At 47.6% G+C, this 15,278-nt stretch overlaps 1 protein-coding gene across 1 annotated transcript in view; it reads left to right on the forward strand.

Annotated features, from left to right (window-relative positions):
* The first annotated feature begins 443 nt into the window (after positions 1–443).
* MYLK4 (myosin light chain kinase family member 4) overlaps positions 444–15,278 on the forward strand; it is a 76,278-nt gene continuing 61,443 nt past the window's right edge. The window contains exon 1 of the mRNA XM_068558287.1: positions 444–602. Coding sequence (XP_068414388.1) covers positions 444–602 — 159 coding nt within the window. The remainder of the gene's footprint in view (positions 603–15,278) is intronic.

Consider the following 15,278-nt stretch of genomic DNA (forward strand, 5'->3'; position numbering starts at 1 on the left):
CCAGAGAAACTTTGTGTCCCATACTTATACCAGCCACTTGACGTAAACTTAACGTAAACACTTGTTTTAGGTAATGAGGGAGAATTTTAGTTGCCCAGTGACACTTACGGTGGCTTCTTACCGTTTGCTTTTGTAGAAGAAAGTGGGGAAGAAACCTTCTTCCTTCCAGAGTTCCAGCATTGGAAACTCAATATTGATATTGACATTTCTCTTCCTAATTGTGGGTCCCTTCTGTTCGAATAGAAGCGACTTCTAAATTCCCAGTGGTCATTTTCCCACAGAGTCAAATGTGCGAGTCAGTGATGAGGACTCTTGTTTCTCCTCCTCGCGGTCAAGAGGGGGGCAGACTCAGAAGCCACGCCTGCGCCCTGATTTACAAGTTGGAGACAGAGGGGGACGAAAACCACACACCAGACAGGAACCTAGTCGGACTCACCACCAAGATGCTAAAAGTGAAGAGGCTGGAAGAAATCAACACGTGTTACCACGGTGACCAGCTGGAGAAAATGGCCTTTTTTCAGTGCATGGAAGAGGTGGAGGAAGTGAAGTGTATTCTGGAAGAAAGTTCTAGTGAGCAGGATTCGAGATCTGGGAAGAGTGAGGTAACTGTGCTAATTTAGTCTCCTGAAAAGTGTCAGTTCTACTTTATCTTTTCTCACATAAAGCAGTACCTGTCGCCATTTATACGGCCGTTTTCCGATTCTGTTTGGTCACTTGTGTAGAGTTAAGGAAACTTCATGAACAGGCAAACTTCCATTCTGTTTCACAGAGGTTTACATACAGGTGGGTGCAGTGTCATTAGGGAGCCTTTGAACGTGCACCTCTCCCCTGCAGGCAGCTCCTCAGCCTGGTGGCTGGTTTACAGGTTACGAGGGTGAACGTATGGAAACACACATTTCTTAGGAAGGATGGTTTAAAAGGATGGGTTTGGGCATGAAATCCAGAGAAGCACTGCGAGGGCCACAATTGCCCTGCAGAAGTTTCTAACTTCCTCAAGACCCTGAGGTCCTCGCTGTTGACAGTGGCGGTCAGAGCCAGGGACAAGCCCTTGCCGATGGCACACCTCGTGCAGAGCCCCATTCTGGCCACTAGCTCTTTGGCAGTTACTAAACCAACCCGGGGGCTGCCTGTCTGAATAGTGGGGCCGTAGCTGTTGGAACATTGAATGTATGTAAAGCACTCAGCACAGGCTCTGTCACCAGGGTAGGCGTTTAGTGGGTGTCGGCCAGCCGCACCCCGTCCCCTGTCTGAGCTTGCTGGGTCTCCCTCACCATCCACGGAGCACCCTTCCTGCCCGCCCGGCGTGGGCCTCGCTCTAGCACCTGCGATTGTTTGGAACTTGTTTGTCACCCTTCTCTGGATGCCCTCCTCAACGTCAGGACTTCACATCACTCCACCTTGCATTCTTGGCTGCTTTCCTGGTCACGGCACCGAATAGGCACCAAGAATGTTTGCGGAACAAACAGGTCTATTTAAGTGAGTCCTGCATTCTGGTTGAGGGCTGGGGATCATTATTTTTAATAATCAGAGCAAGTGATTCTTAGGTAGGTTTGGCGTACATCCCTCTTTGTCTGGCTACCGTTCTGAAAACCCCTGTCCAGGTAGGAAGGGCATTTCTAACGATGCAATAGACAATGAACTAAAGCTGTTAGATGTAAAGGGTGGAGGAGTCTTTTCATCGTGAGTGTGTAAAATGTACTGGATAGAAGAAACGAGTCAGGTTGAAACGTGGGTGTTTTGAGACCTCCACTTTCCTGATGAGCTAACGTCTTGTTCAGCAAACACCAAGAAGAAACTTCCACGGGCAAAATTTAAGTCAGATACGAGGGCTTCCTCATTAGAGCTGCTTTACAGTACAAATGAATGAACAGAAGAGTTTCCTCTTCTGTTCACTAATTTCTGTAGAACAGAGGAGACACAATATTCCTACAGGATGACTGTGAAATAACCAACTATTTGCAATAGTTTCTGTGAATTTGATTATGTTTCCAGGACTGTTTTTCTCCAGGTTCTGTGATATAATTTTTGTAAGTAGGCCATATCTTTAAAGAGCGAAATGGTGCTAAGCAGAAACATGAACATTTTTAGGAAGAATTGTTTTTGTGGTGAACCGTTCCAGAATATTAGAAATCAAATGACTGGGAAGTTAAATGTTTTAGGATATTTTTGAGGGAAGCACTGAGAATGTTGTTCCTCAGAGACCCTAGAAGAACGTCCTTTGCGATTGGTCTGATGTCCCCTGTGTCACCTGGGCCCTGGCGTGGGCCCTGCGGTCACTGCTGTGTGGAAGGTGGGGAGGAATGGCCATGTGTCCCATTCAGTTTCTTCTTGGTAAATGGCTCAGGGCCCAGAGATGTCAGCAGTCTCCCCGGCTCTCTGTCTTGCCTTGTGGAGGACGGACGGGCACACGGTCGGGAGGCGTGGAGCTCTTCTCTCTGTGTCTGCCAAGGCCCCGGCCCCGGGGGCCCTCGCTCGCCCAGTGGGTGGGTGCACGGGCGGCCAGCAGGCCTGGCAGGGGTGGGCGAGGAGGGCCTTCCAGTGGCTCGGATGTCCTCCGGAATGCAGACGGAGCTGGACTGACTTGGCTCAGCCTCCTGCCGGGCCACGGGAGATCCTCACCACCCAACACCCTCCTCTCCAGGAACCATAAAAATGCTCGCATCGTTTTCCCACCTGGCTCCCTGTCTCTTTACCCCTCCTCTCCTTGAGAAGCTTAGCTCAGCTAACCGTAGTCGAGACCCTCCCTGCAGTACACCGACAAGAGTTTACACTGAACTTCAGACACTCGAGTGACACACAAACTGTTCTGAAGGCTTGAGGCTCAATTTCTTTCTAGAAGAGTCTTTCCTCTCCTAAGAGGAAAAAATTATCTATGCATTCAACAACTTATGTTTGTTAACGTAGTTTGGTGAAGCTCAGATTCTTCTTCTTTTCCTGCTCTTAACCAGGTTTTTCTATTTCACTCATTTTTCCTCCTCTGGATTTATTTTGAACTCTCTTCCTTCTTTTCCTCCGCTTTATTTTTTGTTGAATTGATGAAATTCCACACACTCTACTTTTCTACTATGTTTTGTTCCTTTTGTTTTCCAACTTTCCTTTTAATTCTGTTTTCAGATGACTTTTCTCATTCTTTTATATTCCAAAGGCTGTTCAAAATCACCTAAATAGTATAGCATTTTAAAGGCTTTTAGCAGATACACTATAATAAACTAGATCTAAAGCCACATAATATGGTGTTGAATAAAGTAAAACTTAAATAACTAATGTGGCACATATGAGTGATGAGTTTAATAGCTACTGTGTACGTACCATTAACTTGTAAATGATGACGGCTCTCATAACTGTAATTAGTATTACTTTTACACAATCAAATCCAGGTTTTCCTCTTTTGTTCATTCTCTATTACCTATCTAAATAAGCCCTGTGCTGCATTTCCCTCAGATCTAATTTGCTGTTTTGATACACACACACACATCGTGTTTGCTTAATGGAAGACCAAGGAGATTCCGTTCTCAGACCACCGGAGGCCAAATCCCCGCGGTTGCGTCCGCCTTCCTCGGCCCGCCCCCATTTGCTGTATGCATCCCTGCTTTTTGTGCCCGGCGTTCGTTATCTGTGCTCATCTCCTGTCCTCTGGTTTCCCCCGCCTTCCTGAGACCCCTAGCCTCCTACCCCCCACCCCCAGGCGTGGTCCCCAGGGGAGGAAGGGAAGCTATCGGGCAGAAGTGAGGACGGCCCCAAGGGGGCGGGGTCGCAGCCCCTGGGATGTTTAACCGTTCCAAACGCTCCAGAGACCAAACAGGACAAGACAGTCAGTCATCAACAGGAGGGGAACAGGCTAGAGTGGGTTGGGGCAAAGCGTGGTGGCAGTTGGCACATTGAATAGCAGGTGGCCTTTCCTGCCTAACCGCCATGAAGTTGGACCATCAGCGGCAGTCACAGTGACTCTAACTTAGATCTCAAAATAGCGGAGCTGCGGGTGGAGGGGTTGTGATGTTTAGGGCTGCGTGTCCCCACCCCGTCTCTGTGCTCCTCGCCGGACCGCGAGGGCAGGAGGAAGCTCCCTGGCGGCGGCCCAGTTTGCGTGGTGCTAATTGTCCTTGAACTGGAGACGAGCGCATTCTCGGGGGTGTCACTTGTCGCCAGCCCGTCTCCCTCTGCCGCTGCACCTGTTTCAGATCTGTCACACGGGCCATCCTATTTTCTCCTTTTAAAGAGGCAGATGACTCGCTGATGGTGTAACTGGAAGCGTCTCCCTTGGGGTCCTGCAGATCCCTGCGGGCTGGGCAACGCTCCTGCTCAGAGCAGAGTTTTGCTGGGGAAGGTGCTCGCGCTGGGCCAGGGGAGGGAAGGCGGGGATGGACTTGTCACTTAGGAGAAAAGGCGTCTGGATCGTAGGCAGCGTGTGCCTTCTCTCGTCTCCCATCCTCTGGCGTGTGCTCCGGTCCGTGATGACACGGGGAGGCCGCAGACAGGCGCCTGCCCTTGAGGACACGCAGGTAGCAACATCGTCACTTTGAACTGTGGCGGATCTGTGTTACTGTCCTATTTGAGTGTTTCCAGCCAGGGAGTGGGCTTGCCCTGCAGAGGGGAGGCATGTCCCGCCTCAATCCTCGCCCAGGACGGCCGGCCTTGGGGGTTGGGACCAGGAGAGGCAGGTGGCACACTTCATATGTCAACCCCTCCACCAACTTTCGGGGAATCTGGAGACGGCCATTCCTGACGTGCACTATTCTTGTCGGTGAGAGCTAAGAATAATGTCAGCCTCTCTTCTTCTCTTACCTCTTACATGACTTAGGAAAACAAAATGGCACAAAAGCAAAGCATCCTTTCCCCTTATAAAGAAGCCTCTGCAAAAGCAGTGTCTGAAGAGTGATCACCTCTTCTGACAAAGCTACCGAGCACGGCCTTCCGTGCTTTTTCCTTTGAACCGTTGCCCCATGATGCCTTTCCTGTGATGCCGTAGCTGTTCTAAGAATGGAATTCTGCCAGGAAAACAGTGGAATTCTGTGAGAAGAGAAAGAATTCAGGTTCTAAGGATTTTAGCTCTTCCCAACGGAGGGTATTCATATCTGGGAAATCAGTTCTTTCTACATATTTAATTCTTTTATCAATTAGCATAGATGAATTATTTTTAAGACAATATAAGGCAGTTTAGCAAATACTACAGGGAGCGTTTTGGATCCTTGTTCCCACAGGAAGTGGATTGACAGCGGTACTCCGCATCTTTCTCATCACCATCTCCCCATCCCAGGGACCCCTCCCATGAAACCTTAATACCACAGATGCACTGTATTCATGTTCATGTATTATAGGTGTATCTGTGCTTTGCACATAAAAAGAGTAAGATTTTTTCACCCCTCCTAAGGAATTAATTTTTACCTCCTTGGATATTGCCTGTATTGAAAATGCATTAATTTGTGGTTAAAAAATTTCTGCAGGGGAGTTGGGTGATATATCCCTATACCTGCATATAAACGCCTGATTTGTATCTTATTCAACAAGAAACCACCATGGGGACTTCCCTGGCGGTCCAGTGGTTAAGCCTTCGCGCTTCCAACGCAGGGGGCCCAGGTTCGATCCCTGGTCAGGGAACTAGGATCCCACATGCCACGTGGCATGGCCAAAAACAAAACAAAACAAAACAAAACAAAAACAAACAAGAAACTACCAGCTGTTCGTCCTGGTGGTGCTCAGAGGACCCAGAACTCAAGGAGTCAGGCTTTCGTGGTGGCCCCGCTCCTGTCCATGCACCTGACACAATAACTGTCGCTGTTGCCCGAGCGTCAGTCATTTTTGGCTGTTGACCACACCTCCAATGGGAAACACTGTGCGCTTTCATCTTGCACAGGGAAAAGAATGGGTTACTCCCCTGGCTATGAGACATGGCCTCCAAGTGTTTCCCAGAGGAGAGGCTGACAGATAGCTGGGCTAATTAGGAGTGCTTTGGGTGTGTTTTTTTTTTTTTTTAAATTTATTTATTTATTTATTTATTTTTGGCAGCGTTGGGTCTTCGTTGCTGTGCGCGGGCTTTCTCTAGTTGTGGCGAGCGGGGGCTACTTTTCGTTGTGGTGTGCGGGCTTCTCATTGCGGTGGCTTCTCTTGTTGCAGAGCATGGACTCTAGGTGCACGGGCTTCAGTAGTTGTGGCATGTGGGCTCAGTAGTTGTGGCACACGGGCTCAGTAGTTGTGGCTCGCGGGCTCTAGAGCGCAGGCTCAGTAGTTGTGGCGCACGGGCTTAGTTGCTCTGTGGCATGTGGGATCTTCCCAGACCAGGGCTCAAACCTGTGTCCCCTGCATTGGCAGGTGGATTCCCAACCACTGCACCACCAGGGAAGTCCCCTAAAAAAAGTTTTTGTAACTTTTTAACTGTAAAGAAAATGTCTCTTACATCAGATTGTACAACACATCCTCTTGTTTTTTTTCCATTGCTAATGATTATTTAGAAATGTGCGCAACCTCTTGTCTTAGAAGTTTCTACAAGTGCATAGTTTTAGTAGCTGCCTTTTCAGGGCATCAGAGAATCCTATCTGGATGTCGGTCTCCATTCAGGACATAAAACAATTGAAAGGCTTCCCAATATCCTGGGGGCAGCTCCCTGCCCGTGTGAGAGTCTGGGAGTCCCAGTTTATGTTTGTGTCATTTCAGGTTCTCAGAATAATTAAAGTTGTGATAGTTTCATGTCATATGGTGTACTATGAAAAAAATATCTTATTTTCTCTCTCTACAAGTTAAAGCAGTATAGCAAAATATATAAATATTGCAAATCAAGTCTGTGTTCCTAAGTAAGAAAATGATTAGCATAGTGATAATGAAATTCCTAAATACAGTTGACCAAACTGTGTCCTGATCCACTTACCCAAGGCATTATGGTCGTAAAAAGCACATTTATCTATCAGTGTTTCCCAGACTTCAGTTTTTCTCACACCCCTTTCATGATTTTTGCTACATCTACATACTACTTTTACTCTTATTAGTTAATATTTTCACAAATCAAGTCATTAAAAATTTTTAGCAAAAGCAAGAATAGAATGGAATCATGTTTTTTTAAAAGATAAATTTATTTATTTATTTATTTATTTATCTATTTTTGGCTGCATTTGGGTCTTTGTTGCTGTGCAGGCTTTCTCTAGCTGCAGCGAGCGGGGGCTACTCTTCGTTGTGGTGCGCGGGCTTTTCATTGTGGTGGCTTCTCTTGTTGCGGAGCACGGGCTCTAGGCACGCAGGCTTCAGTAGTTGCGGCACGTGGGCTCAGTAGTTGTGGCTCGCGGGCTCTAGAGCACAGGCTCAGTAGTTGTGGCTCACGGGCTTTGTTGCTCCGTGGCATGTGGGATCTTCCCGGCCCAGGGCTCAAACCCGTGTCCCCTGCATTGGCAGGAGGATTCTTAACCACTGCGCCACCAGGGAAGTCCCTGGAATCGTGTTTTAGATGTGCTTATTCTAGATTTTCAAATACACAATAACACACACATATATAAATTTTAAAATTGCTTTATTAGTTCACAACCGAAAATCACCCCAAACCCCTAGTAAGGAGGTGATGCCACGTCAGCCGCTGGACACTGGCCTCGGGGCGCTGTGCCCAGGGCTTTGTCCTGGGCCACTGGGCACTTTGGGCTTTATTTCTCACTTTCTGCCCCAAACATAGAGATGATAACAAAGATGGGCGGGGGTGATAAGCAGACAGCAGTGGAGAGAAGAGAGGCCCAAAGTCTCCGCTCTGGACACAGACACATAGAAAACCCCTAACAGGTCAAATTCAGCCAGTGCCCCTCGCGTGCTGGCCCCGGTTCTCCCTGCCATCGCTCCTGAGGTCCCAGCAGAAAGCGGCGCCGAGTCGGGAGCTCGAGTGCAGATGCTGGGATTGTCCTGGGAATCGACTTCAGGGAGTGGGAGCGGGAGCGGGAGTGGGACCCGGGGATGTGAAACAAGGGAGCCCTGAAGGCCGCATCGCCCCCTGCCACTCCAAGGGCCGTCCGCAGGGTGACAAACCCCCAGCGTTTTCAGTTGCGTGTGGGTGAACCGCACCCGTCATTTACAACTTTTGATCAGGGAAAGACGTCTGATTGGCTAGTCCACTGACTGTGTGCAAACGACAGGCTGGCAGCCCAGACCTGCGGTGTGAGAGTGGCTCCTGGCTTCGTGTACCCGGGATCCCAAGGAGCGCAGGCCACTGTGGCGTTTCCGCGATGGATGGGATGTTAAAGGAGGTCGGGGGCCTGGGAAGCATAGCTCCCGAGAGACCTTGGAGGTCAGCTGACCCAGGTCCTTCTCTGAGGGAACTCAAAGCCCAGGAGAGGTAAAGGGGGCCTGTCCCAGGGTCGCTGCATCGAGGGACTGTCCTTTCCCCATGTCCAGCCACGTCCAGGTCAGAGGCCGCCTTCTTCACAGGGGGCTGGGCCACCCTAGGCGAGGCCGCTGTCACGTTCCTGCTGGCCGTTCCCACGCGGACCCGGCACGACAGCCGTGGGGCAGCCCCTGGATCAGCGGGCACAGGTCCTGCGGGCCCCTCGCAGGGTGGCCAAGCATCAGGCGGGCCTGGCCTCGGCCTTGGTGCCACCTCTCCTGACTCCCCTGCTCCCCGGCTGCTGCCCTGGGAACAACACCCCAGGCCTCAAGCTGGGAGCTGGGCTCTGTGTGACAAGGAGCCCGTTAGAAGGCTCAGGTCGTGACGGGGCAGACTGATGCCCGGTCCGCGGTCAGGAGTCAGGAAATTCTGAAAAGAGGCAGAGACCAGGCTGGAAGTGAGGGGGGTGTGAACCCAACCTGGTTTGTCTAGTGGACCTTTAGTTTGTAGGGTTTGCATTCCAAATGTGAGCAGGGAACACGGATGCCACCTTTCCTTTCCTTATGTTTTTTTATACCGTTTAGGGCTCATCCAAACTAAATTAGGATAGGAGTAAGTGTAGAAATGAATTATAAAGACAAGATTTTAATTCATAGATTTTTTTTTTCTGTGTCCCAAAGAAAGGTCTCTACCTTCTGTACAACATAGACGCCTTATGGTGGTGCACCCCCTTCCAGCCATACGATTCTGAGTTGGGTTGTGCTCTGTTTGGGGTATGGCAGGGCACAGGCGGAGCCCTGGGATGTTGACTGTGGAGATCTGACAGGCAGACTGTCCACCCCTGGCAGGTGCTGCTCTACCCTGGGCCTGTCACAGGGCACCTGTCAGTTCCGGGGCCCACGTCCAGCTTGGGTGTCTTTGAGTCCAGTGTATATATGGTTTGCAGGATGGTTCCCCAACCTGAAAGGGGTCTGAGCTCCCTCGGATGCCAGGGGGCAGGAGGGGAGGTAGCAGGAAGTGAAGAGTTTACGTGGAGCTTCCAAGTCTCCCAGAATCTGCCGAAGGCCCTGGCCCTCCCCTGAATCTCTCAGGCCTCTACGGTTCTCGGGAGAGAGCTTTAGAAAGCACCACGGGTGTGGCCTCAGAAGACGCTTATCACGCTGTCCAGCCTGAACCCTAAGGAGGGTCCCAACAGCCCCGGGGGGTTTTCACAAATGGTCCAGAGAAGGAGAGGCTGGACCAGCCAAGGGGAACACGTGATGAATCTACGCTGTCCAGCTCTGTCTTTCCCTGGGACCAGCAGTTCTCAAAGTGAGGTCCCTGAACCCACCAGGGGACCCTAAGACTCTTTTAGAGGTCTGCACGGTCAAAACTATTTTCTGTTCCATTCTAATATTTTTGCTTTTTTTCACTGCCTTGACATCTGCACTAGTGACAAAAAGGCAGTGGTGGGTAAAACTGTTGACACCTCCACACAAAATCAGGCCGTGGCACCAGAGTGTACTAGTAACCACAGCACTTTTCACCACCAGACACTCAAAGCTTTAGTTTTCGTTTTTTAAAGAGCCAGGTTTCCTTAAGAATGTACTTGGTGAAGCAGGAACATAAATGCATTTAATCAGCCTGTATCGGAGTCTAAGAATTCACGTAAATCTTTGTGCCTAGATTCTATATTAATTTACTCAGTGAAGAATCACTGAGCTCCCACTGAATGAAGAATTTCCAGTAATCGTTGCCGAATGCATCTCCGTTTGGAGGGCAGACACTTGAGACCCAAGGACCAGAGCAGTTTCCCTTACTGGTGGTCACTGATGATCTCAAAAAGAGGCAGAATCTGATGAAACGAGATCATTTATTTAAAGGGTACACATGGTCTGCAGCTCAACAGGCCTACACAGAGATGTTTGTGTTAGGGTCTTCCTTTAGACTACTTGGCGATCTCTACTTATTTCGAAATTTATAAATGGATGACGACGAGCGTAAGGTCTCATTTCTTCCTAACCTTCCGGAATGAGCATGTTTAATTGATAGGATAATATAGGTAAGTTTCTATATTCTTAAGGCTGTGTTTGCATTTTACCTACTTAGGATTTATGCTTCAAACTAGGGTCTATGTATTTACCTGTTTTATTTAACAAACATGTAAATGGCCCTCACCGTGTGCCAGACCCTGTTTTAGGCACTTTACGGATATGAACTCATGTAAACCTTGTGGGCACTACTTTGATCAGCTCTAAGGATGATAGTGAGGGTCACTAGCCCTTATGTTGTGTTTGTCACGCTCCCGGCGCTGCACTGAACACTTTTCATCCCAGTTAATCCTCACAATGATCCCATGATTTTGGTATAGTTATCATCTCTGTTTTGCAGATGAGTAAACTGAGGTCAGGAACTTGCCCAAAGTTATGCAACTATATACCACGATACCTCTTTTTGAATGGATTAGTTAGCCCAGCACATGAAACAGAGAACTAGGTTTATTTGTAGACCATTTAACTGGAATTTATTTTTCAGAAATTAAACATTAAGTATCTGAAAACCACCTCTGATGAATTTTCTAAGGACAGTTTGTATTATCTTCACGTTATCTGAAATACATTTCACCTTTGGTGATTGTTTTGTTTGGTTTTCTGTTCCGTAAGGCAGGGGTCCCCAAACCCCGGGCCACGGCTCGGTACCAGTCAGTGGCCTGTTAGGAACCGGGCCGCACGGGAGGAGGTGGGGGGAGGGGCGGGCGAGCGAAGCTCCACCTGTATTTACAGCCGCTCCCCATCGCTCACATTGCCGCCTGAGCTCCGCCTCCTGTCAGCATTATGGGGAGTTGTATAATTATTTCATTATATATTACAACGCAATAGCAATAGAAATAAAGTGCACAGTAAATGTAATGCGCTTGAATCATCCCCAAACCATCCCCCCTCCCCCCCCCTCGTCTGTGGAAAAATTGTCTTCCACGAAACTGGTCCCTGGTGCCAAAGAGGTTGGAGACCACCGCCTTAATGCAAACGCAGCCAGACTGGGTGGACAGATAAACACGGGCTAGTTTCTTTTTCTCAGCAAATTGAGGCTCTTCTCTGGAACCAATGTAACAGTGACCTCCAGTGGGAAGAAGTTACAAAAGTTACTGTAGCCCTGCCATGAGGCCAGAGCAGCTCTGGGTAATCCAGTTGGTTTCTAAAAATTGTTTAAGTAATTATTTAATTGAAGTATAGTTTGATTTACAATATTAATTTCAGATGTACAACATAGTGATTCAATGTTTTTATAGATTATACTCCATTTAAAGTTATTACAAAATAGTGGCTATATTTCTCTGTGCTGTACAATATATCCTTGTTGCTTATCTGTTGTTTTTTGTTTTTTTTTTTTAATTTATTCATTTATTTATTGGCTGTGTTTGGTCTTCCTTGCTGCGCACGGGCTCTCTCTAGTTGCCGCGAGCGGGAGCCACTCTTCGTTGTGGTGCGCGGGCCTCCCATTGCGGTGGCCTCTCCTGTTGCAGAGCACGGGCTCCAGGCATGCAGGCTTCAGTAGTTGCGGCATGCGGGCTCAGTAGTTGTGGCTCACGGGCTCCAGAGCGCAGGCTCAGCAGCTGCGGCGCACGGGCTTAGCTGCTCCGCGCATGTGGGATCTTCCCGGACCAGGTCTCGAACCCGTGTCCCCTGCATTGGCAGGCGGGCTCCCAACCACTGCGCCACCAGGGAAGCCCGCTTATCTGTTTTATACATAGTAGTTTGTTAATTCCATACCCCTTATTTGCCCCTCCCCCTTCTCCCTCCCCTTTCATAACCACTAGTTTGTTTTCTATGTCTGAGAGTCTGTTTCTGTTTTGCATATCCATTCATTTGTATTATTTTTTTAGATCCCACATATAAGTGATATCATACAGCATTTGTCATTCTCTGACTTATTTCACTAAGCATAATACCCTCTAGGTCCATCCATGTTGTTTCAAATGGCATTATTTCATTCTTTTTTAAAGCTGAGTGATACTCCATTGCATATATATACTACATCCTCTTTACCCATTCATCTCTTAAGGGACACTTGGGTTGCTTCCATATCTTGGCTATTGTAAAAATAATGCAATTATGAACATTGGGGTGCATGTATCTTTTCGAATTAGTGTTTTTGTTTTCTTTGGCTATATACCCAGGAGTGGGATTACAGGATCATATGGTAGCTATATTTTTAGCTTTTTGAGGAACCTCCATGCTGTTTCCCACAGTGGCTGCACCAGTTTACATTCTCACCCTTCCAATTGTTGAAACCAATGTCTTGAGGCTGCCATCAGCCTGTTCTCAGCCTGTGATTCCTGGACAGAGGAGAAGCCAGGAAACAAAACATTGGAACTAATGATTTTCTCAAACATATAATAAGGCTGCAAAATTATAAACGAAATGCTGTTTGTCAGCATGCCATAAGATACTTAATTTGTTTGTTATACAATACACGACAGTTTCTATATTCTCTGTACTTTATTAATCATAGTTGAGTCCTGCCTATTGATTGGAATTGAGTTTCCACTAAAGATAGTGGACGATAGAGCAGGGAGGTGGATAATCCAGGGCTATCTTGTTCAGCTTTTACAGTAGAATTGATACGTGGTATTTTTGCAGGTGCTTGTACTTAATAATGAGGAGCTACAAGGTGAGCCGTTTTTACTGTGCACATAGTTTAGTGTAAGACCACAAGCTTGGATTTCATTTCTGCCTTTTGCTGCCTTTATGACACCGAGCATGTTATTCGGTCTCTCTCACCTACTTCCTCATCTGGGGTTAACAATACCGACCCCACAGGGTTCTTGTGTGAAGTAGTTAATACGGTGCTTGGCATAGAGAGAGGGCACCACAGACAAAGCAGTAAATGTTTATTCTTAGCAGCAGCTGAGCCTTTACGCAGCAGTGGCGTCTCTTCTGTGGCCTGACCTCTTTCCTACTGAGAGCCCCGCACTCCAGTTCCCGAGGGACTTTTCCCCTCTCCTGTCTTTCCACCCAGAATTGCCTTCCAGGTTTCCTGGTGACTGGGTTGGAAACCTCAGTGATCTTGACCTCACTGTCTTGTACTATTGACCCTTCCTTCCACTGTCACATCCTGTCAAACACCAAATTCTGGATGTGACTTCTTGAAAGGTTTCTGACATCTGGGATGATGGCAAAATGGGTTAGTATTTCTCTCACTGTCATCCAAGGATGTGTACAGATAAGATGCGTGATCTTCAGAGATCCCAAGGCAGAGAACAGCACTCCATCCAGGCCGCACGAATCCCCTCTCAAGAGGCCCAGCTATTCACAGGACCGTAATGGGAACATGACTTGGAAAATCACCAAATGCTTAATGGTGGGGTTGTGTTATTTGAAAAACACAGAAAGATTTAGCAACGTCGGCTTAATAGAACATGAGAGAAAGCAGGACTATTTATTTTATTGAACATGGTTTCCACCATGACATGGGAGCGGGGCAGTGCACAGTAGTTCAAGCCTGACGTAGTTAGAGTTTACAAAGATTTACAAACCCTCAGATTAGAACAGTTATGGTCACCGGTGTGATAAAAGGGCAGGAGGGGTTCCACTGGTGTCCCGTCGGGAACCTTCGTCTCTTGATATTTCAAATGGTGATTGACCAGACCCCACTGAGCCAGCTGTTGAACACCCTGCGGGAAGCTGCGTTCTCCGCCTCCCCACCCTCTGTCCCTGGTCCCAAGCTCAGTGGGCCACACAGAGTTTATTACAGAGCTGTGTATTCTGATGCAATTATCTGGGGATTAAAGGGAAGAGGGGACAGTCACCTGTCGTGATGTCTGAAGCGTCAGCTTGTCTCAGCAGATGATGACCTAAACTGAAGCCCATCAGCCCATTTCCCGTTATTCTATTTTAATATTATGTGTTTGCACAATCAACATCATCTTACGTGGGATTATTAATATTATTCCCCAACACATAATATTGGAAATTCTCAATGCACGTTAGAACATTAAAGGCTCTGAGAGGTTCCGCTGCTAAAACAACAACAAAGCCGTTTTTAACCAGGCACATGGGAAGCATTCAATAAATGTTAACTCATATCTGAAATGTTATTAGTATTATTTATCCTAAGAGCTTTCAGAGTTTATTTGACCACTGAAGTCTCTGTTTCCTGACTCATATCCATATCGCAGGGTGCCGCCAGGTGCACCTGCGGGAAGGCTGGTTTAGAGAAAACCGATTATTGACTTGGGTATCAGAGACCCAGATTCAAGTTCCTGTGGGAGCCCTTACCAGCTGTGTGACCTGAGTCTCCATCCGTGGTTCACCAAAGTGGTGTAATGATGCCAACCTCGCAGGAGAAGTTTAGGATGAAATGAGCTAATTCACCTGTTAGCAAGTGGCTTGGTGCCTGGTGCAGAGATGTGACCCGAATGTAACTTCTGTTCCCACTTTTTTACCTTTCACCACACCTTTCCTCATTCTCTCTCCTCTCCTGTGCCTTTTGGGATCCTTCTGTCCTTCAAGGTCAGATTCAAATCCCAGCACAGTTGATTCTAATCCGACCTCCCCAGTTTGCACTGACTACGTCATCCTTTAAGTACACCGTTTAAATACCCTGTGCCATTTGTGTGGGTAGTTTTGATGCCCTTTCTGGTAGTTACTCAGGTTTGGCCTCTGCTCCTAAAAAGCTGGGGCTCCTTCCCCTTGGGGATCGTTCCCTGTATTTCTTTGTATCCTTCACAGTACCTGTATTACGTGTGTCCATTTTCATTTGTGTTCTAGTTATTACCAGCACAGTTTAGGGACAGTTTCGTATTTTAAGCCTTTGAAGTGAGGATAATTATTAGTATACTTATTTCAAATATTCAAACAAAGTAATGAGTAGGGCGAAGCTCCAAATAGCAGAATATTTGGAATAATATTGGTGTTGGAATTTTCCCCACGAGTTCCAAGAGGATGTGCTTGAATGAAATTTTAATCATTTCTAGACTGTCAGAGTCGACTTTGAGAGGTCAGTGTGATCT

The sequence above is a fragment of the Eschrichtius robustus genome, chromosome 12 (genome assembly GCF_028021215.1).
Source record: "Eschrichtius robustus isolate mEscRob2 chromosome 12, mEscRob2.pri, whole genome shotgun sequence".
Taxonomy (NCBI): domain Eukaryota; kingdom Metazoa; phylum Chordata; class Mammalia; order Artiodactyla; family Eschrichtiidae; genus Eschrichtius; species Eschrichtius robustus.